Genomic DNA, 22,194 nt, shown 5'->3' on the forward strand with positions numbered 1-22,194 from the left:
GAATCCACCCAAAATAGCACAAAAATCAGATTTGGCTGGGCTCCCCAAAATGTTAGAAAGAATAACACTTTCATCTTTTTTTTTTTTTTTTTTTTAAGTAAGAGCACGCTGAGGATAGAAAGGAACGCAATATTGAATTATGTGGATAAAACAAATCTCGTTTAACGTTTATTCAAAAGGTGATTACAAAAGTGAAGAAAAGCAAGTTCATAGCACCCAAAAATAAGTATTAGATTAAAGAGAAAACAAACATTCAGTGGTTCTTACATATGGTCTTGAAGTTGATGTGGTCCGGGTTGGAGATTCGTAAAGTATGAGAGATCTCCTAAACAAGAGTTAGGTCGGCTTATATACTATTTTGACCCATAGACTTACATTGATTTCTATTTTTCCTGTCTCATAACAACATAAGATGATCTGCCGCTATGTTCATAGCCTCTACCATATTAGAACACTAGTAACTTGCGGAATATGCATATTAGTTATTGGTACATTACCTCATTTTGAAATGCTTAAGCATATAGCCTGTGACCTTTAAGAAGCACTTACTGTCTCCAAATAGCCACATATTGACAGTTCTGACAAAAGCCCTATAGTTCTGACAAACAGAGAACAGATGTATCGGCCAAAATCCTCAGAATAAGGCCGGCGTCACACTCGGCGTAAGACAATACGGTCCGTTTTTTACGTCCGTACTACGGCCGTAATACGGAGAAATGTTCCCAAAATAGTGATCCGTAGTCAGGGTGTGTCAGCGTATTTTGCGCATGGCATCCTCCGTATGTAATCCGTATGGCATCTGTACTGCGAGATTTTCGCGCAGGCTTGCAAAACCGACATCTAATGGATTTATGTGCTCAAATGTTAGGGAAAACATATATACAGTATATATATATATATATATATATATATATATATATATATATATATATATATATAATTGAGACACATATATATATATTCTGTATTTAGATTTCATTCAGCGCGATCTATGTGAAAAGCCGGTAATTCAATTGCCGGCTTTTCATTTCTCCTGCACAAACCCGACAGGATATGAGACATGGTTTACATACAGTAAACCATCTCATATCCCCTTTTTTTTTGCATATTCCACATTACTAATGTTAGTAGTGTGTATGTGCAAAATTTCAGCGCTGTAGCTGCTAAAATAAAGGGTTAAATGGCGGAAAAAATTGGCGTGGGCTCCCGCGCAATTTTCTCCGCCAGAATGGTAAAGCCAGTGACTGAGGGCAGATATTAATAGCCAGGAGAGGGTCCATGGTTATTGGCCCCCCCGTGGCTAAAAACATCTGCCCCCAGCCACCCCAGAAAAGGCACATCTGGAAGATGCGCCAATTCTGGCACTTGGCCACTCTCTTCCCACTCCCTGGAGCGGTGGGATATGGGGTAATGAAGGGTTAATGCCACCTTGCTATTGGAAGGTGACATTAAGCCAGATTAATAATGGAGAGGCGTCAATTATGACACCTATCCATTATTAATCCAATTGTATGAAAGGGTTAAAAAACACACACACACGATTTAAAAGTATTTTAATGAAAGAAACAAACAGGTTGTTTAAATAATTTATTGCTCGCTCAATCCATCAGCAACACCCTCGCTTGGCAAAATAATAAACGCACAAGATACATACCTTCTGATGTCAGATCACGTCCAACGAGGTAATCCATCTGAAGGGGTTAACTAATATTACAGGCACGAGCTGCGATAAACCACTCGCTGGTGCCTGTAATCCCCGGGTGCTGAAAGGAAAGCTGGATCTGTACTTACATTCAGTCGCGGTGATGAGCCCTCTGGTGGATGTTCTCATGAACTGCAGCCTGGGAACTTTTTCCCACGCTCCAGGTCATATGAGGACATCCACCAGGGGGCGCATCACCGCGACTGAAGGAAATGTAGGTCAATGACCTACATTTCATTCATTCTCCGGGGAATTACAGGCACGAGCACAGCTGCCTTTGCAGGGCTCCTGCTTGTAAATTATTTTAACCCCTTCCTATGGATTACCTCGTGGGACGTGACGGTTCAACAGAGGGTATGTATCTTGTGCATTTATTGTTTTGCCAAGCGAGGGTTTCCTAAGGATTGAGCGAGCAATAAAATATTAAAACAACCTGTTTGTTTCTTTCATTAAAATACTTTTAAATCATGTGTGTGTGTGTGTGTTTTTTTTAACCCTTTCCTACAATTGGATTAATAATGGATAGGTGTCATAATTGACGCCTCTCCATTATTAATCTGGCTTAATGTCACCTTCCAATAGCAAGGTGGCATTAACCCTTCATTACCCCATATCCCACCGCTACAGGGAGTGGGAAGAGAGTGGCCAAGTGCCAGAATAGGCGCATCTTCCAGATGTGCCTTTTCTGGGGTGGCTGGGGGCAGATGTTTTTAGCCACGGGGGGGCCAATAACCATGGACCCTCTCCTGGCTATTAATATCTGCCCTCAGTCACTGGCTTTACCATTCTGGCGGAGAAAATTGCGCGGGAGCCCACGCCAATTTTTTCCGCCAGTTAACCCTTTATTTTAGCAGCTACAGCGCTGAAATTTTGCACATACACACTACTAACATTAGTAATGTGGAATATGCAAAAAAAAAGGGGATATGAGATGGTTTACTGTATGTAAACCATGTCTCATATCCTGTCGGGTTTGTGCAGGAGAAATGAAAAGCCGGCAATTGAATTACCGACTTTTCACTAACACCGCTGCGTATTTCTCGCAAGTCACACTGCTGGTCAGTGTGGAATCCGTATTTTTCTCGCCCCCATAGACTTTCATTGGCGATTTTTTTGCACAATACGGTGACAAACGCAGCATGCTGCGATTTTGTACGGCCGTAGAAAGCCGTATAATACTGAACCGTAATATACGGCTAATAGGAGCAGCCCCATTGAGAATAATTGTGCCGTTTATTTTGCGAGTTTTACGGACGTAGTTTATGCGCTCATACGTCCGTAAAACTCGCCAGTGTGACGCCGGCCTAACTCAGTCCCTCAATATACAGAGTAGTTAGAACCTGCATATGTTAAGTAATCTATATTTTTTTATTATTGAAATACTAATATCTTACAGTGGCTTACCCTCCTTCTGGAGTGGGTCAATGACTGCCTTCTAGACATCTGTCCAGTGAGCAGTCTTCCTCATGATTGTGGAGCTTACTGAAACAGACTAAGGGACCTTTTTTGAACGTTTAGGAAGCCACTGCAGGTGTTTTTATTCTAATTTACTGACATAATGACTTTTGGGTTTTCATTGGCTGTAGGATATAGTCATCAACAGAAATAAACGCTTGAGATACATCACTCTGTAATGACTCTAATATAAGAGTTTAATTTTTTAAATTGAAGAACTGAAATAAATTAACTTTTTGATAATATTCTGATTTAATTAGAAGCACTTGTATGTGACTATGTAAAAACAATTAAGAAGTTAAAAAAAGCTTCTCCCCAGTGTGAATTCTTTGGTGGCTAGAAAGAGATGGTTTCCTCACAAAACATTTCCCACATTCTGAACAGGAAAAAGGCTTCTCCCCTGTGTGGGTTTTCTGGTGGCTAACAAGATGCGATTTCTGGTTAAAACATTTCCCACATTCTGAACAGGAAAAAGGCTTCTCCCCTGTGTGGGTTTTCTGGTGGCTAACAAGATTCGATTTCTGGTTAAAACATTTCCCACATTCTGAACAGGAAAAAGGCTTCTCCCCTGTGTGGGTTTTCTGGTGGCTAACAAGATTCTCTTTCCTGGTAAAACATTTCCCACATTCTGAACAGGAAAAAGGCTTCTCCCCTGTGTGGGTTTTCTGGTGGCTAACAAGACTCGCTTTGTGGTTAAAACATTTCCCACATTCTGAACAGGAAAAAGGCTTCTCCCCTGTGTGAGATCTATGATGTTTGATAAGACCTGATTTATCTAGAAAACATTTCCCACATTCTGAACAGGAAAAAGGCTTCTCCCCTGTGTGGGTTTTCTGGTGGCTAACAAGACTCGCTTTGTGGTTAAAACATTTCCCACATTCTGAACATGAAAAAGGCTTCTCCCCTGTGTGGGTTTTCTGGTGGCTAACAAGACTCGCTTTCTGGTTAAAACATTTCCCACATTCTGAACATGAAAAAGGCTTCTCCCCTGTGTGAGTTCTTTGGTGGGTAACAAGATGCGCTTTTCGAATAAAACATTTCCCACATTCTGAGCAGGAAAAAGGCTTCTCTCCTGTGTGAGTTCTTTGGTGGGTAACAAGATGCGCTTTTCGAATAAAACATTTCCCACATTCTGAACAGGAAAAAGGCTTCTCCCCTGTGTGAGATCTATGGTGTCTGAAAAGACCTGATTTATCTAGAAAACATTTCCCACATTCTGAACAGGAAAAAGGCTTCTCTCCTGTGTGAGTTCTTTGGTGGGTAACAAGATCCGCTTTTTGAATAAAACATTTCCCACATTCTGAACATGAAAATGGCTTCTCCCCTGTGTGGGTTTTCTGGTGGTTAACAAGATTTTGTTTGTAGTTAAAACATTTCCCACATTCTGAACAGGAAAAAGGCTTCTCCCCTGTGTGGGTTTTCTGGTGGCTAACAAGATGCGATTTCTTGTTAAAACATTTCCCACATTCTGAACAGGAAAAAGGCTTCTCCCCTGTGTGGGTTTTCTGGTGGCTAACAAGATTCTCCAGCGACCAAACAGCGACTCTGCAGCGATCGGCATCGTTGTCTGTATCGCTGCAGCGTCGCTTAGTGTTACGGTACCTTAAGACCCAAGAAATGTCACAATGCCTTCTATGATGTTGGAATTGGTAGAGAAGCAATTGCCTCTATTCTTTCCTGCAGTAGCTGTCTTTTTCCTGGACCCAACAACACTCCTAAAAACCTGACCTCGGTTTGCATCAATTTGACCTTTTTGGTGTTCAATTTCAACCCTGCATCATGCAGCAGCTCAAACAATTCTGTCAGAAGAGAAACATGTGATTCTTTATCCTCAGTAGACAACAGAATATCATCAACATATTGCAAAATACAATCTGGCCTAGGAAATCTAGATAATACCTTTTGCAACGCCTGATGGAAAACACTAGGTGACAAATGTTCTCCTTGAAGTAACCTGCAAAACAGATATTGTTCATCCAAGAAAGTACATGCAAACTTGTACTGACAACTCTTTTCAAGAGGTCAGTGCTCAGTCAGAAGGCTAATTAATACAGATTTCAAAAAACTGACCGTCACATCCAAACATAGACTAAGTGTGAACAGGTGCTGAACCTAGAGTCACCAACTCATATACAGTCAAATAAATAAGGCAGCACACTGCAGCGCTAAAACATGCAAACATGAAAATTGAACTGCTTTACTGCACTAGAAATATGAGAAAAATGAGAGCGTTTAGCGCATAAATTGGCCAATTCATGTGTACCTGGTAGCCACATAGGGCATCTCTCGTATACCAGGTCCTAAACTTTTTTGAAATTTAAATTCATTATTCTTCTGACTGAGCACTCCGCCTCTTAGCCACAGGTGTTTTAATCGCAGCAGGTCCATTACCCCTCCACAGAGAGAGAGAGATATTTAGTCTAAGAAGAGGTTTCACACGTACCCATTCAGATAAAGACGTTTATTCTCAGCGAGGAAAGGAAAGTTTAGGACCTGGTATATGAGAGATGCCCTAATGTGGCTACCAGGAACCCATGAATTGGCCAATTTATGCGCTAAACACTCATTTTTTAATATTTCTAGTGCAGTAATGCAGTTCAATTTTCATGTTTCATGTTTGCATGGTTTAACGCCGCAGTGTGCTGCCTTATTTATTTTATAGAATCAATTGATTCTGGAGGCAATTTATACTGACGTTGTGGTGGAGGATCTCGACCTTCCACATTTACAACAACATCCTTCATTGTACCAACCTCATTCCTGAACAGAGCCCAAAGAAAAGGAAAAAGCTGTACAATTTTTGTCAGTACCTCATCACCACCAGTTTCAGGCCACAAATGATCTGTTGACACATCATCATTTAAGCAAATACTTCCAACATGGCTATAATCACTAGGGTCAATGATTTCAGGTTTACAACCATTAGAATCTTTCCAGATCACTTGATTTTCTAGATCGACTACCCAACCGAATTTCTGCACAAAATCTGTGCCAAGTATATTTTCAGAATCACGACAATAGCAAATGTCAATTCCTGTTTTGAAAGAACTAGGTATTTCCAACATCACATTGGTAACCAAGGTTGCTTTAGTTCCACCTTTCCACTAAAACCAACAATAGTACAAACTGGTGAATCTGGTTGTAGCTTCAAATCAAGATTTGTAACACGTAATTGAGCTCCTGTATTAATAAGAAATACAACATTCTGTCCTGCTAAATTTCCATTGATAATTGGTCTTCCACAGTCATCCAATGTAACGAGTCACAAATTCCAATGGATGGGATGTAGGAGTAGTCTGTGATTGTCAGAAGATGGAGATGGGAGAAGACCAATGTCCTTATTAAAAGCACTTGGAATTCTGTCCCTGGACTCAGTCTCCTTCACGGTCATCTCTCTGATCTGTCGGATTAATGGTGCATACGGTGACTGCGTTTGTCTGTTGTCAGTCTGAGTGAGGCTGGTTTCACATTGCGTTTTTGTCTGCAGCGTTTTTTGCACAAAAAACGCATGCGTTTTTTTTCCCTATATTTAACATTGAAAACGCATGCGTTTTTTTGCACATGCGTTTGGTCGCGTTTTCAAACGCATGCGTTTTTTGTCTGCATGCGTTCATTTTCAAAAATGCTACCTGCAGTATTTTCTTGCGCGTTTTTTTGCCGCGAAAAAACGCATGCGTTTTTTCGCGGCAAAAAAATGCATTGCTGTCTATGTAAACGCATGCGTTTTTAAGCACATGCGTTTGTTTGCGCTAAAAACGCATGCGTTTTTATAGAAAAAAACCAGAAAACACACTGAAAAGCCACCCACCACCATCAAGGTGATAAAGGGATCCAAACCCTAACCCTAACTCTACCCCTAACCTCACCCCTAACCGTTTAATGAACATTTTCTGACAGTCATATTGCCACGTATTTAAGTGCCACGTATCACGTATTTCAGTGCCACGTATGCCACGTGCCACGTATTTAAGTGCCACGTGCCACATATTTACGTGCCACGTATTTAAGTGCCACGTGCCACGTATTTAAGTGCCACATGCCACGTATTTAAGTGCCACGTATTTAAGTACCACGTATTTCAGTTGCACGTATTTCAGTGCCACGTATTTCAGTCACGTTTAGGGTTAGGGTTTTCTTGTTTTTTCTTGTGTTTTCTTGTGTTTTTCTATAAAAACGCATGCGTCTAAAAAAACGCATGCGTTTTACCGCGTTTACATGCGTTTTTCACACATGCGTTTTTTAAAAAAACGCATGCAGATAAAAACGCAAGTGTGAAACCAGCCTGAGTGCAGAAGAATGTAATGGAGGTGCAGAAGGTTTGGTGGATGATTTTGGCATGAGTCCATTTTCCCTTCCAAGCTTACTTGTTCCTTGTGTACCTGTCTCTGATTCTGCTCTCAAGAATTTTCTGCACTGCCATTTTAAGTGTCCAGGTATACCACAAAAATAACAATGGATATTGTTCCTTTGTGTAGTATTTTTACCTCTATGATCAATGTAATCTCTGTTCTTGGATGTTACTGTGGGTCTAGGTTTCAGCTGACTTCTTTCTCAGGAACTACAGCTATTTTAGTTAATAAAAACTGTTGCTTCTTCCAATGATGGCTGAGCACTAGCCAATTGCTCTGAGGCAGGCTCTAAATATTTGAACTTTTTTACAAAAAATCTGATCATGGATGTTGGCTCCGGATGAGGCCTAAGATCCATCACCATCCTAAAGGCCTGTTCAAATTTTACCAAAAATGCAAATGGGTCAACATTAATATTAGTTCGTACATTTTCCAGAACATCAATTGTCGGAGTGGCTTCGCCGGTTGTAAACAGTATTGATTGTCTAAGTCTGTCTTCTTTTGTGCTATGCGTCAATTCATTATCATTTAATCTGGGTGTGGTCTGTAACCTTTTTCCCATATGTGAGGGTAACCATACTTTGAATATCTTATTTTTTTGTTCATCATTAAGATTGAACTTATCTGTGTTTGATTCAAAAATGTCCGCACTATAAAAGGCATCCATCTTGTCATTGAGGTTTGGAATGTCTTTTACAATTTTCATTAACTGATCCTGTATTTTCAGATTAATTTGTGCTGCTCTGTCATGGAATTTTTTTCTGTTGTAGTTCATCTGCTTGTAAATATTCTACTGAAACATCTGGATTTTGTGTGTCTGGTACCAATGATGTGGCGGCATTGTCTTCCTGTTTGTTTGATCGTGTAACAACAGAAGCCTTTTTTATATCTTGGTGCAATTTGGACAATAATTATGTTCGAGCATCAATTTGATCTTCCAATTGTTCATTATGCTCTGACAATATCAAACAATTTGGACAATCGAAGTAATCCCCGTCAGACTCTTGTGTGTTACCTTGTGTGTCAGTATGACCAATGTCTTGTGTGATAGTACATGCTTTATGTATTTGTGTTTCAGTTTTCTCAAAGACTAAATAATTGGACACTCGGACCATGTACATGACATTTTGAAGCTTTCTCTGTAACTTGTTTTACTGAAAAAACCTCTTATCAATTTTAAGATTCTCTTCTTCACATTGGCTATACAAACTAGACCATAATTGTGGATCTGTATGGCTATGAACAAACTCTATATTACTTTTCTTAGAATAATCATGAATAAAATCCATTTTCTCACCTATGGAATGTCTTTTCCGCTAGTGGATTGATCCAACCGTCAATGGATGGTCCTCCGTACCTTTACTGACTGCTCAGACCTCCGCCTGTATGGGACACATGCAGCTCTTTATGGTTGGAGACACAAATCTTCACTCCTCTGTAGGCTCTGTCTGATCCTTGTGACGTGAAATAGTGGAATTCCTGCACCTTGAACAACAGGTGTTTAGCAGAGCTCTCCTCCCCCTGTGTGCAATCAAAAGGAATCCACCCAAAATAGCACAAAAATCAGATTTGGCTGGGCTCCCCAAAACGTTAGAAAGAATAACACTTTCTTCCTTTTTTTTTTTTTTTTTTTTTTAAGTAAGAGCATGCTGAGGATAGAAAGGAACGCAATATTGAATTATGTGGATAAAACAAATCTCGTTTAACGTTTATTCAAAAGGTGATTACAAAAATGAAGAAAAGCAAGTTCATAGCACCCAAAAATAAGTATTAGATTAAAGAGAAAACAAGCATTCAGTGGTTCTTACATATGGTTTTGAAGTTGATGTGGTCCGGGTTGGAGATTCGTAAAGTATGAGAGATCTCCTAAACAAGAGTTAGGTCGGCTTATATACTATTTTGACCCATAGACTTACATTGATTTCTATTTTTCCTGTCTCATAACAACATAAGATGATCTGCCGCTATGTTCATAGCCTCTACCATATTAGAAGAACACTAGTAACTTGCGGAATATGCATATTAGTTATTTGTACATTACCTCATTTTGAAATGCTTAAGCATATAGCCTGTGACCTTTAAGAACCACTTACTATCTCCAAATAGCCACATATTGACAGTTCTGACAAAAGCCCTATAGTTCTGACAAACAGAGAACAGATGTATCGGCCAAAATCCTCAGAGTAACTCAGTCCCTCAATATACAGAGTAGTTAGAACCTGCATATGTTAAGTAATCTATATTTTTTTTATTATTGAAATACTAATATTTTACAGTGGCTTACCCTCCTTCTGGAGTGGGTCAATGACTGCCTTCTAGACATCTGTCCAGTGAGCAGTCTTCCTCATGATTGTGGAGCTTACTGAAACAGACTAAGGGACCTTTTTTGAACGTTTAGGAAGCCACTGCAGGTGTTTTTATTCTAATTTACTGACATAATGACTTTTGGGTTTTCATTGGCTGTAGGATATAGTCATCAACAGAAATAAACGCTTGAGATAGATCACTCTGTAATGACTAATATAAGAGTTTAATTTTTTAAATTGAAGAACTGAAATAAATTAACTTTTTGATAATATTCTGATTTAATTAGAAGCACGTGTATGTGACTATGTAAAAACAATTAAGAAGTTAAAAAAAGCTTCTCCCCAGTGTGAATTCTTTGGTGGCTAGAAAGAGATGGTTTCCTCACAAAACATTTCCCACATTCTGAACAGGAAAAAGGCTTCTCCCCTGTGTGGGTTTTCTGGTGGCTAACAAGACTCGATTTCTGGTTAAAACATTTCCCACATTCTGAACAGGAAAAAGGCTTCTCCCCTGTGTGGGTTTTCTGGTGGCTAACAAGATGCGATTTCTGGTTAAAATATTTCCCACATTCTGAACAGGAAAAAGGCTTCTCCCCTGTGTGGGTTTTCTGGTGGCTAACAAGATGCGATTTCTGGTTAAAACATTTCCCACATTCTGAACAGGAAAAAGGCTTCTCCCCTGTGTGGGTTTTCTGGTGGCTAACAAGACTCGATTTCTGGTTAAAACATTTCCCACATTCTGAACAGGAAAAAGGCTTCTCCCCTGTGTGGGTTTTCTGGTGGCTAACAAGATAGTCTTTCCTGGTAAAACATTTCCCACATTCTGAACAGGAAAAAGGCTTCTCCCCTGTGTGGGTTTTCTGGTGGCTAACAAGATTCGCTTTCTGGTTAAAACATTTCCCACATTCTGAACATGAAAAAGGCTTCTCCCCTGTGTGGGTTTTCTGGTGGATAACAAGATGCGATTTCTGGTTAAAACATTTCCCACATTCTGAACAGGAAAAAGGCTTCTCCCCTGTGTGAGATCTATGATGTTTGATAAGACCTGATTTATCTAGAAAACATTTCCCACATTCTGAAAAGGAAAAAGGCTTCTCTCCTGGGTGGGTTTTCTGGTGGTTATCAAGATTCGCTTTCCTGTTAAAACATTTCCCACATTCTGAACATGAAAAAGGCTTCTCCCCTGTGTGGGTTTTCTGGTGGCTAACAAGATTCGCTTTCTGGTTAAAACATTTCCCACATTCTGAACATGAAAAAGGCTTCTCCCCTGTGTGGGTTTTCTGGTGGATAACAAGATGCGATTTCTGGTTAAAACATTTCCCACATTCTGAACATGAAAAAGGGTTCTCCCCTGTGTGGGTTTTCTGGTGGATAACAAGATCCGATTTCTGGTTAAAACATTTCCCACATTCTGAACAGGAAAAAGGCTTCTCTCTTGTGTGAGTTCTTTGGTGGGTAACAAGTTGCGCTTTTCGAATAAAACATTTCCCACATTCTGAACAGGAAAAAGGCTTCTCCCCTGTGTGAGATCTATGGTGTCTGATAAGAACTGATTTATCTAGAAAACATTTCCCACATTCTGAACAGGAAAAAGGCTTCTCTCCTGTGTGAGTTCTTTGGTGGGTTACAAGATCCGCTTTTTTAATAAAACATTTCCCACATTCTGAACATGAAAATGGCTTCTCCCCTGTGTGGGTTTTCTGGTGGTTAACAAGAATTTGTTTGTAGTTAAAACATTTCCCACATTCTGAACAGGAAAAAGGCTTCTCCCCTGTGTGGGTTCTCTGGTGGTTAACAAGATTTTGTTTGTAGTTAAAACATTTCCCACATTCTGAACAGGAAAAAGGCTTCTCCCCTGTGTGGGTTTTCTGGTGGCTAACAAGATGCGATTTCTGGTTAAAACATTTCCCACATTCTGAACAGGAAAAAGGCTTCTCCCCTGTGTGGGTTTTCTGGTGGCTAACAAGATTCGATTTACGGTTAAAACATTTCCCACATTCTGAACAGGAAAAAGGCTTCTCCCCTGTGTGGGTTTTCTGGTGGCTAACAAGATTGTCTTTCCTGGTAAAACATTTCCCACATTCTGAACAGGAAAGAGGCTTCTCCCCTGTGTGGGTTTTCTGGTGGATAACAAGAAGCCCTTTCCTGGTAAAACATTTCCCACATTCTGAACAGGAAAAAGGCTTCTCTCCTGTGTGAGTTTTCTGGTGTTTAACAAGATTCACTTTACTGGTAAAACATTTCCCACATTCTGAACAGGAAAAAGGCTTCTCCCCTGTGTGAGATCTATGGTGTCTGACAAAATCTGATTTCTGGTTAAAACATCTCCCACACTTGGAACAAGAAAATCTATTGTCTGCTTTGTGAAGTTTTTGTTGCTTGAGAAATGACTTTTCTAGGGGAAAACTATTTCCATATTCTGAAAATGAAAAGGTCTTCATTGTTTTAGGAGCAGTTTGATTTTTAATGCTTATTTTGTGACTTTGATTTTCATTAGTACTAGGTAATGAATCAGAAGACAGGACCTGTTCCAAATGATCAGATGACAGATCTTTGCTGTGAAGGGATGATGGTATATTTGGAGTAATGGCATTCACTTCAATTGTATCCTGTGGGATCTCAAGATTATCTGATTTAAACATTGAAGATGTCGGCTGTCCTGCTGATCTCCTGGTACGGTCATCTGCCAAGAATAAAACCAATTATTATTTTAGAATAAAATATCCTTGAATTCTATATTTTTGAACATTTCTACTTAAACGGTCTGTAAAAATGGCAAGTTATGCAAAATTATTGAATTATTCACCAAGACAATGACAGTTTATAGTTTACTAGACTGTGCTCAAAACCACATTAAGCATCCATGCTTTTGGCATTACTATAGTGAGAAGAAACCACTTATTTTACGGCATGTGTATCTCCTGGAGCACAATCTGGGCACTATGTGTTGGGTAATAACTTGGGATATTTGCAATTTTCACTTTCCAACATCCACTGCGCGTGCTACCATCTGGAAACTGCAGTGCAGTCAAAATAGTCACTATTCCTATAGATTAATTTATTGAGGGTTATAATTTACAAAATGGAGTCACTTTATAAGGATTTCATCAGATCTGGTTTTCTGCAATTTTGTCATATTAGGGATTCTGCAAATGGTGTGCCCCATCTCCTCTGCAATCTGCTCCTGCAATGTCTGCTTCGGACACCAGACGCGGGTTACTAATTTTGCAGGCGATGCTGGCAACAGAGGTGGGGTTGGAACCAGAGGCTCTTGGCGGTGCAGGCTCTTCCCAGCCGCTAAGATTAGGGTGCCTGGTATCTGTAGTACCATCCAGTCTGGCAGTATGGGTATGTGTGCATTCAGCTGCAGTAATCTGCTCCCCGTTTCTGTTTTAGCCAATTGGAAAGCGCCAAACATTTTTTAATCAGATAAATTTGTATTAACGATAACAAGATTTACAACAGATCACATGTTCATTCATACTCATTTTATGTTTTACAGTAAATTGGAGACGATATCAGGAGCAAACAATAATTCGTCCATAGTTGACAATATCAAACAGAGTTCCAGTTTACCATAAGTTGTACTCTATAATACTATATACTGGTATAACATTAATTAATCCTATCCAACCACGGATGTCATAATTTATGGAAGAAATTCAGCTTGTCCCTCCTGGTGTAATGCTTTTCTCAAGCTCAGTTATGTGGTTCGTTTGAGCAATGAATTCACGTCTGGACGGAGGCTCCTCCCTAACCCAATATTTTGCAATCAGTTTCCTTGCAGCAAACGATAATCTTGCAATTACAATTTTAGTCGTATTGTCAGTTAATATTTCCTCCACATACCCTAATATACATATCAATGGATCCCTAGGAATAACGCACCCGTACACCACTCCAATGCAGTTCAACACTACAATCCAATAGGAGGACAATCTGGGACAATGCCAAAGCACATGCAATATGTCCGCCTGAGATTGCCAACACCTTGGACAATCAGAGTTGGACTTCAAAAGCACCACACCTTAAGGTACCTTCACACGAAGCAACGCTGCAGCGATAGCGACAACGATGCCGATCGCTGCAGCGTCGCTGTTTGATCGCTGGAGAGCTGTCACACAGACAGCTCTCCAGCGACTAACGATGCCGAGGTCCCCGGGTAACCAGGGTAAACATCGGGTTGCTAAGCGCAGGGCCGCGCTTAGTAACCCGATGTTTACCCTGGTTACCAGCGTAAAAGTAAAAAAAACAAACAGTACATACTCACCTGCGCGTCCCCCAGCGTCTGCTTCCTGACACTGACTGAGCTCCGGCCCCAACAGTACAGCGGTGACGTCACCGCTGTGCTTTCACTTTCACTTTAGGGCCGCCGCTCAGTAAGTGTCAGGAAGCAGACGCTGGGGAACGCGCAGGTGAGTATGTACTGTTTGTTTTTTTTACTTTTACGCTGGTAACCAGGGTAAACATCGGGTTACTAAGCGCGGCCCTGCGCTTAGTAACCCGATGTTTACCCTGGTTACCAGTGTAAAACATCGCTGGTATCGTTGCTTTTGCTGTCAAACACAACGATACACGGCGATCGGACGACCAAATAAAGTTCTGAACTTTATTCAGCGACCAGCGACATCACAGCAGGATCCTGATCGCTGCTGCGTGTCAAACGAAACGATATCGCTAGCCAGGACGCTGCAACGTCACGGATCGCTAGCGATATCGTTTCAAAGTCGTTTCGTGTGAAGGTACCTTTACTACAGCTTGAAGCATATTGCCGGAATCTGCCAGATACAGCCTTGATCTCCTCTAGTTCAGTCCTCTGTGCTCAGCTCCCAGCTTGTGTATTTGTTTCCTGTTGTGACCCCGGCCTGTTTACTGACTACTCCTATGTCTCCTGAGTTAGTATTTTCTCTGGCCTCTAGGTTCTGACACGGTTATCTGTCTATTCTTCTTCCCATCTTACTCCACAGAACAGGAGGTAACACGGTGCCCCAAGCCTAGGGGTCTCTGTGTAAGTCCAAATCCATATAGAGGGGTTAAAGAAGTTAAAGGGTAATGGGCAAAATTGTGATTATAGACAATAACACATCTACTGAAATGATCAAGCTGAACAATCATCCTCAGGAAAAAAAAATGAGTAGTGGTGAAACTTCTCTGGAGTAATTGGAGTATGGGACTTGGTGGCTCTAAGCAATATAAACTATCGTAAGGACCAATATTTACTGTCAGATGAATATCAAGAAGAAATATTAGACATTTAAATAGAACTTTTTATAATAGTGCAGAGCTGAGGGATCTTAAATTTAGATCTCAGGCATTTGGTAATTGAAACCTTTTTCTAAACACTACCAGGGAGTTACAGACTCAGATAAGTGAGGCAGGCCGATCCCACCGCAATCAAACTATCATGCAGAATGAAAAGTTACATCCTCCACAACAACATATGTATGAGGGGAGAACTCCAACACTAAACCGGAGTTGCACTCATTTATGGTGGACTACTGGAGCTACTATGAGTCCTGACCAGAAGAGTAGAGAAAGTATTAGCGCCCCCATTTCAGGAGAGATTACTGCACAATCCGAATTAACGTATATACTCGAGTATAAGCCGACCCGAGTATAAGCCGAGACTCCTAATTTTGCCACAAAAAACTGGGAAAACTTAATGACTCGAGTATAAGCCTAGGGTGGAAAATGCAGCAGCTACCGGTAAATGTGAAAAATAAAAATAGGTACCAATAAAAGTAAAATTAATTGAGACATCAGTAGGTTAAGTGTTTTTGAATATCCATATTGAATCAGGAGCCCCATATAATGCTCCATACAGTTCATGATGGGCCCCATAAGATGCTCCATACAAAATACGCCCCATATAATGCTGCACAAATGCTGATTATGGCCCCATAAGATGCTCCATACAGACAATTGCCCCACATAATGCTGCACAAATCTTGATTATGGCCCCGTAAGATGCTCCACAGATATTTGCCCCCATATAATGCTGCACAAATGCTGATTATGGCCCCATAAGATGCTCCATAAAGTCATTTGCCCCATGTAATGCTCCATAAATGCTGATTATGGCCCCATAAGATGCTCCATAAAGTAATTTGCCCCATATGCTGTTACTGCGATAAAAAAAAAAAAATCACATACTACCCTCTCGTCGCTCAGGCCCCCGGCACTTACTATATTCACCTGCTCCGTGTTCCACCGCTGCCAGCCGCCGCTACATTCCACGTCCACTGAACTCACTGCTCAGGCAGAGGGCGGCGCGCACTAATAGCGTCACCGCTATGAGCATCAGTGCAGTGGACGGGGAACGTAGCGGCAGCTGGCGACGGTGGAACGGGGAGCAGGAGAATATCCCGCACTGCTTATACTCACCTGCTCCTGGCGCGGTCCCTGCACATCTGTTTCCCGGCGCCGGCAGCTTTTTCCTGTAGTGAGCGGTCACATTGTACCGCTCATTACAGTAATTAATATGCGGCTCCACCCCTATGGAAGTGGAGTCGGGTCCATATTCATTACTGTAATGAGCGGTACCATGTGACCGTTCACTACAGGAAGAAGCTGCCGGCGCCGGGGAACCAGGGACACCGCGCCAGGAGCAGGTGAGTATGCTTAGACAGCTGCCACTCCACCTCCCCTGCCGACCCCTGGGTATGACTCAAGTATAAGCTGAGAGGGGCAATTTCAGCCTAAAAAAATGGGCTGAAATTCTCGGTTTATACTCGAGTATATACGGTATTTAGGATTGAAAACATAATGGAATTTATGACGTGGAGTGAATCCATGAAACCAGGGCTAGAGCCATGCCAACACATCTCCTACAGGCAAGAATAAATGTACAGTGGGTACGGAAAGTATTCAGACCCCTTTCAATTTTTCACTCTTTGTTTCATTGCAGCCATTTGGTAAATTCAAAAAAGTTCATTTTTCTCATTAATGTGCACTCTGCACCCCATCTTGACTGAAAACAAAACAGAAACGTAGAAATTTTTGCAAATTAAATATAAAAGAAAACCTGAAATATCACATGGTCATAAGTATGCAGAGCCTTTGCTCAGACACTCATATATAAGTCCCATGCTGTCCATTTCCTTGTGATCCTCCTTGAGATGGTTCTACGCCTTCATTGGAGGCCAGCTGGGTTTAATTAACCCCCGAAGCCTTTTTCAGTTTTGCGTTTTCGTTTTTCACTCCCCTTCTTCTCAGAGACATATCTTTTTTATTTTTCCATCAATATGGCCATGTGAGGACTTGTTTTTGCGGGACGACTTGTACTTTTGAATGCCACCATTGATTTTACCATGTCGTGTACTAGAAAACGGGAAAAAATTCCCAGTGCGGTGAAATTTAAAAAATAAAAGTGCAATCTCACACTTGTTATTTGTTTGGCTTTTTTGCTACATTCACTAAACTGACCGGCCATTATGATTCTCCAGGTCATTACGAGTTCATACACAACAAACATGTCTAGGTTCTTTTTTATCTATGTGGTGAAAAAAAAAAAAAAAAAACTTTGTTAAAAAATAAAATTTGCGCCATTTTCCGATACCCGTAGTGTCTCATTTTTTGTGATCTCGGGTTGGGTGAGGGCTTTTTTTTTTTTTTGTGCGCCGAGCTGACGTTTTTAATGACACCATGTTGGTGCAGATACGATCTTTTGCTCGCCCATTGTTGCATTTTAATGCAATGTCGCGGCGACCAAAAAAAACATAATTCTGGCGTTTTGACTTTTTTTCTCGCTATGTCGTTTAGCAATCAGATTAATCCTTTTTTTTTTTTATAGATCAGGCGATTCTGAACGCAGCGGCGCCAAATATGTGTATGTTTGATTTTATTTTTATTGTTTTATTTTGAATGGGCGAAAGGGGGCTGATTTGAATTTTTATATTTTTTATATTTTTAAAAACTTTTTTGTTATACTTTTGGCATGCTTCAATAGTCTCCATAGGAGACTAGAAGCTGCCACAACCCGATCGGCTCTGCTACATAGAGGCGATGTTCAGGTCATCTCTATGTAGCCCAATACAATCCCAACAGTGAAACATGATGGTGGCAGCATCATGTTATGGGGGTGTTTTTCAGCAGCAGAGACAGGACGACTGGTTGTCATTGAAGGAAACATGAATGCGGCCAAGTACAGAGATATCCTGGATGAAAACCTCTTTCAGAGTGCTCTGGACCTCAGACTTGGATTGGTTCACCTTCCAACAAGACATTGACCCTAAGCATACAGCTAAAATAACAAAGGAGTGGCTTCAGAACACCTCTGTGACTATTCTTGACTGGCCCAGCCAGAGCCCTGACCTAAACCCAATTGAGCATCTCTGGCGAGACCTGAAAATTGCTGCCCACCAACGTTCACCATCCCACCTGACCAAACTAGAAGATCTGCAAGGAAGAATGGCAGAGGATCCCCAAATCCAGGTGTGAAGAACTTGTTGCATCATTCCCAAGAAGACTCATGCCTGTACTAGTTGTAAAGGTGCCTCTACTCAATACTGAGCAAAGTGTCTGAATACTTATGACCATGTGATATTTCAGTTTTTCTTTTTTAATAAATTTGCAAAACTTACTACATTCCTGTTTTTTCAGTCAAGATGGGGTGCAGAATGTACATTAATGAGAAAAAAATGAACTTTTTTGAATTTACCAAATGGCTGCAATGAAACAGAGTGAAAAATGTAAAGGGGTCTGAATACTTTCTGTACCCACTGTACATTTATTCACGCCTGCAGGAGATGTGTTGGCTCTAGCCCTGGTTTCATGGATTCACTCCACGTCATAAATTACATTATGTTTTCAATCGTAAGGAATTCAGATTGTGCAGTAATCTCTCCTGAAATGGGGGCGCTAATACTTTCTCTACGCTACTTTCCGTACCCACTGTATATTACAGCCATCAGCCACGCACAACTTAGAGATCCAAAATAGGATGACCAGCCAGAGACATAATATTAGGAAAGGTGTAATCTGTCTGCTTCGGCATTTCATTATAGAATATAAACGAGATCCCACCAGTTTAAGACTCAATATATTAGAACAAATATCAGAACATGTGTCTAATAGGTCCCAAAGACTTGTGAGTAGAGAATCCTATTGGATTTTTAAACTTTCCACACTTAAACCGGAGGATTTTCCATGTACGTATATTTTTCTTTATATGGATTTTGTTGTGCATCTAATATGCCTTTTACATCTATTTGTATTGTTTTGTATATGAAGAAAGGTTTCTATACAAAAAACTGCAGCATGGCGCGGTTTAATTAATGAATTAAGCAACTGGATTAGTGACGCCGTTCTGGAGGATATAAAACCTCCACAATGTATCATTTGTATATGCCTGAGGAAGGAGCTGGTTCACATCGGAAATGGGTAGAATATTAAAATGAAAAGTTTGTTGTTTTTTTTATTTTCATTTGTTTTGATGCCCAACTTTATGGCTCAGCACTTGGCAGAGCTTTTCTAAGCCCTGATTTTTTCCTTCTTCCCACATCAGGGATTTTGGAAGCCAACAGCATCATTACCCTCCGTTTTCTCTAAAAGGCTCATCATAATATTTTTCTACCTTGTCAGCACATTCTACGTACGCTGCCATTTGCCTTTGTAGTTTACAGATCTGGGCAGGTAACGGTCAAAGTCTTCTAATCTCACGGGGTAGTTGGATCCTCCAGGTTGTAAGTTCTATAGAAAAGGGCTTTCAATGCCCAAAGTTACTTGGACAGTTTTGGGTGGAGGAGGATGTTGTGGTCTAGAGGCAAAATGGTGATCACACGATTGTGATACGGCCGGACTACACCACCGATAAAGCAGCCACAGCCGGAGACTGAGAAGAATCTGTGACTTCTCTGCATTTAGTGTTCACTACTCACCTGGGTAGTCATATGTAGGAATCTCCTCTTTACAAAGCTCATCACCCCTCACATATGTCTCTGTAGTATTAATATGGGTCAGATCTTCACCCTGAAACATATATTGTAAAAGTCACAGACAGATGGAGAAGTCACATCTATGATCAGCTCTAATCCTGCCATCTCCACCGTTCTCATTACACAAGTATAAAACATATAATACTGGGGGATAAAACAACACTGAGCACAAGACCTTCACAGCCGTCTACACATTGTGACAGTCACTGGTAAGGTGATAGAGGGGAGATATGTAGAAAAAGCAACAACCAACAGCACTCAAATGACCAGGATGAACGCTCCAAAGTCCATGGATCCAATAGGACGAATACTCACAAATGTAGAAAAAGGAGCAGCATCCGTTCCAGGTGAAAGATGTATCAGGAAAAAGTCTTTATTCTGCCATCATATAATACAACGTTTCGGCCACATGGCCTTTGTCAAGTATACAAACATAGTCTACATGGCCACCTTAAATAGTGTGGAGCCAAAACCAGCACCAATCACCAGCAAGGGACGGCCTTTATTTTATAATGTCGAAAAATAAAAAATACATAGATCACACCATTTCATCTTAAAATATGTACAATATAAAAATGCCACATTCACATAATACCCCAAATCATATACAAAACACAGGGAGTGCTGTAATCCTACCGCAATCATCTGATTGCCATGGTAACCCTCCACCAATGAACCATTCTGTCGTCAATAGTGGTCATCTCCTCCAATCAGCAAAGATCTTCTTGTCTGTGCTTCAGCTGACAACGGCCAATCAACCCAGGTCTAACAACATAAATCCACAGAAGCCAGCCCAAGACCGACCGAAAACACGCGCAGGGCACGTCACATGCAAGCGGTCACATGACATGGTCGCATGGACTTACGGTGGATGCCGCGTCCCTTCAGACCACACACACAGGCTCCAGATCCTCTAAGGGTATTCGCCGGATCTCTATACAATCCTGAGACACAGTCTGTGTCCACCACCTCCCATGAATCTACTGAGATTTCACAATCCTGGGGGTCTGCCTGGTGTCGACCATATCTTACTACTGTGACTGAGGAAGGTCCGAATGTTAGGACCGAAACGTATCTGTTGTTTAACGTGGACACAATTAAACCACTAACAAAAGTTAAGTTAGAGTGCCGAGTTTTTTACTACATGACCGCAGCACAGACGCAACCCACAACGCACGCGCCAGCCGAGCAGGGCCGTTGGTCACTCACAGCAGCGTAAGGCCCCGATGTGACCACGAGAAAGAAAGGGAGGAGCCAAGGCAGAGCATCACCCCGACCACACCCCCCATCACATGACACAGCAAACCCACGCCCGCATAGAGGACCGAGGCTCAGCCAACTCCATGGCAACTAACGTATCTATGGATATACAAACATATAAGCATAACCTGTGCACACGATTTGGCACACAGGGGGAAGAAGAAGGGAAATGGTAGCAACTCCAAATATGTAAAGAAATCAATCCAATGACTTCTAAATCTCCCTGGATGACAAATCCAAAGTGCACTGTAAAAGAAAAAGAAAAAAAGAAGAAAAAAAGAAAAAGTATTAATTTAAGACACTTAAAAACAATTATACGGAATCAAACGCCATCTATATTCAGAAGAGTCAGGAGATACATAATTGTAGATTATATTCAATATTTAACCCTTTCGGCTGCAAAGTTTCCAATATAGATATCCATCTCAACTCTTTTTGTTTCAATTGCTGTACCCTATTACCTCCCCTTCTCAATACAGGGACCCCATCGATCACTCTAAATCTGAGTTGATTGACAGAGTGTCTGCATGCATCAAAATGTTTAGGGACTGGTAGTTCAAGCAATTTGGTCCTGATGGTGCTCTTATGTTTGCTTATACGTGCTCTGATCTCCATAGAAGTTTCCCCTACATACATAAGTCCACAGGGACATACTATCACATAGATAACGAAACTCGAAGAGCATGTATAGCGTTCTCTTATTAAGAATTTTTTTCCGGTCTGAGGGTGATAAAAACCATCCCCCTTTAACATATTACTAAAGCACGCACAATTGAGACAAGGAAAGTTGCCCATCCTAGGTGGACAAAGAGTCCGCTGGAGGGGGGCGTGGCTAGCAACTGAAGGAGCAGGACTCCTCTGTTGGAAATTATAATCTGACTAATCCGAGAGTTTTGCAGACCCATCCACACAACTGGAAGGCACCATATATCTGCCTCTGAACTCTAGATACATTTGTCGTTCATTTTGGTCGCATATCTGCGTTCCAGACACATAGGAACTCTGAGGCCTGCAGGCAGGCCTGAAGCCTGACTGAAGAAAATACAGCCCGCCAATTGTCCACAGACCTGTCGCATCTCTCCCTTCTACAAAGGGGAGATCGGGTTGAGGAGAACTGCGGAGAGACTCACACCTTACTGCTGGACATCCGGCGATTTTCATTGGGGGAGATCGACTGCCGGTGAGGA

General features: G+C 41.2%; 1 protein-coding gene across 1 annotated transcript in view; it reads right to left on the bottom strand.

Annotated features, from left to right (window-relative positions):
* Positions 1–2,695: 2,695 nt before the first annotated feature.
* LOC143768245 (uncharacterized) overlaps positions 2,696–22,194 on the bottom strand; it is a 524,156-nt gene continuing 504,657 nt past the window's right edge. The window contains exons 8-10 of the mRNA XM_077256939.1: positions 19,691–19,781; positions 10,133–12,495; positions 2,696–4,824 (exon numbers count right to left, since the gene is read on the bottom strand). Of these exons, the coding sequence (XP_077113054.1) occupies positions 3,448–4,824; positions 10,133–12,495; positions 19,691–19,781 (3,831 nt within the window). The 3' untranslated portion in view covers positions 2,696–3,447. The remainder of the gene's footprint in view (positions 4,825–10,132; positions 12,496–19,690; positions 19,782–22,194) is intronic.

This window comes from Ranitomeya variabilis, chromosome 4, assembly GCF_051348905.1.
Source record: "Ranitomeya variabilis isolate aRanVar5 chromosome 4, aRanVar5.hap1, whole genome shotgun sequence".
Classification (NCBI taxonomy): domain Eukaryota; kingdom Metazoa; phylum Chordata; class Amphibia; order Anura; family Dendrobatidae; genus Ranitomeya; species Ranitomeya variabilis.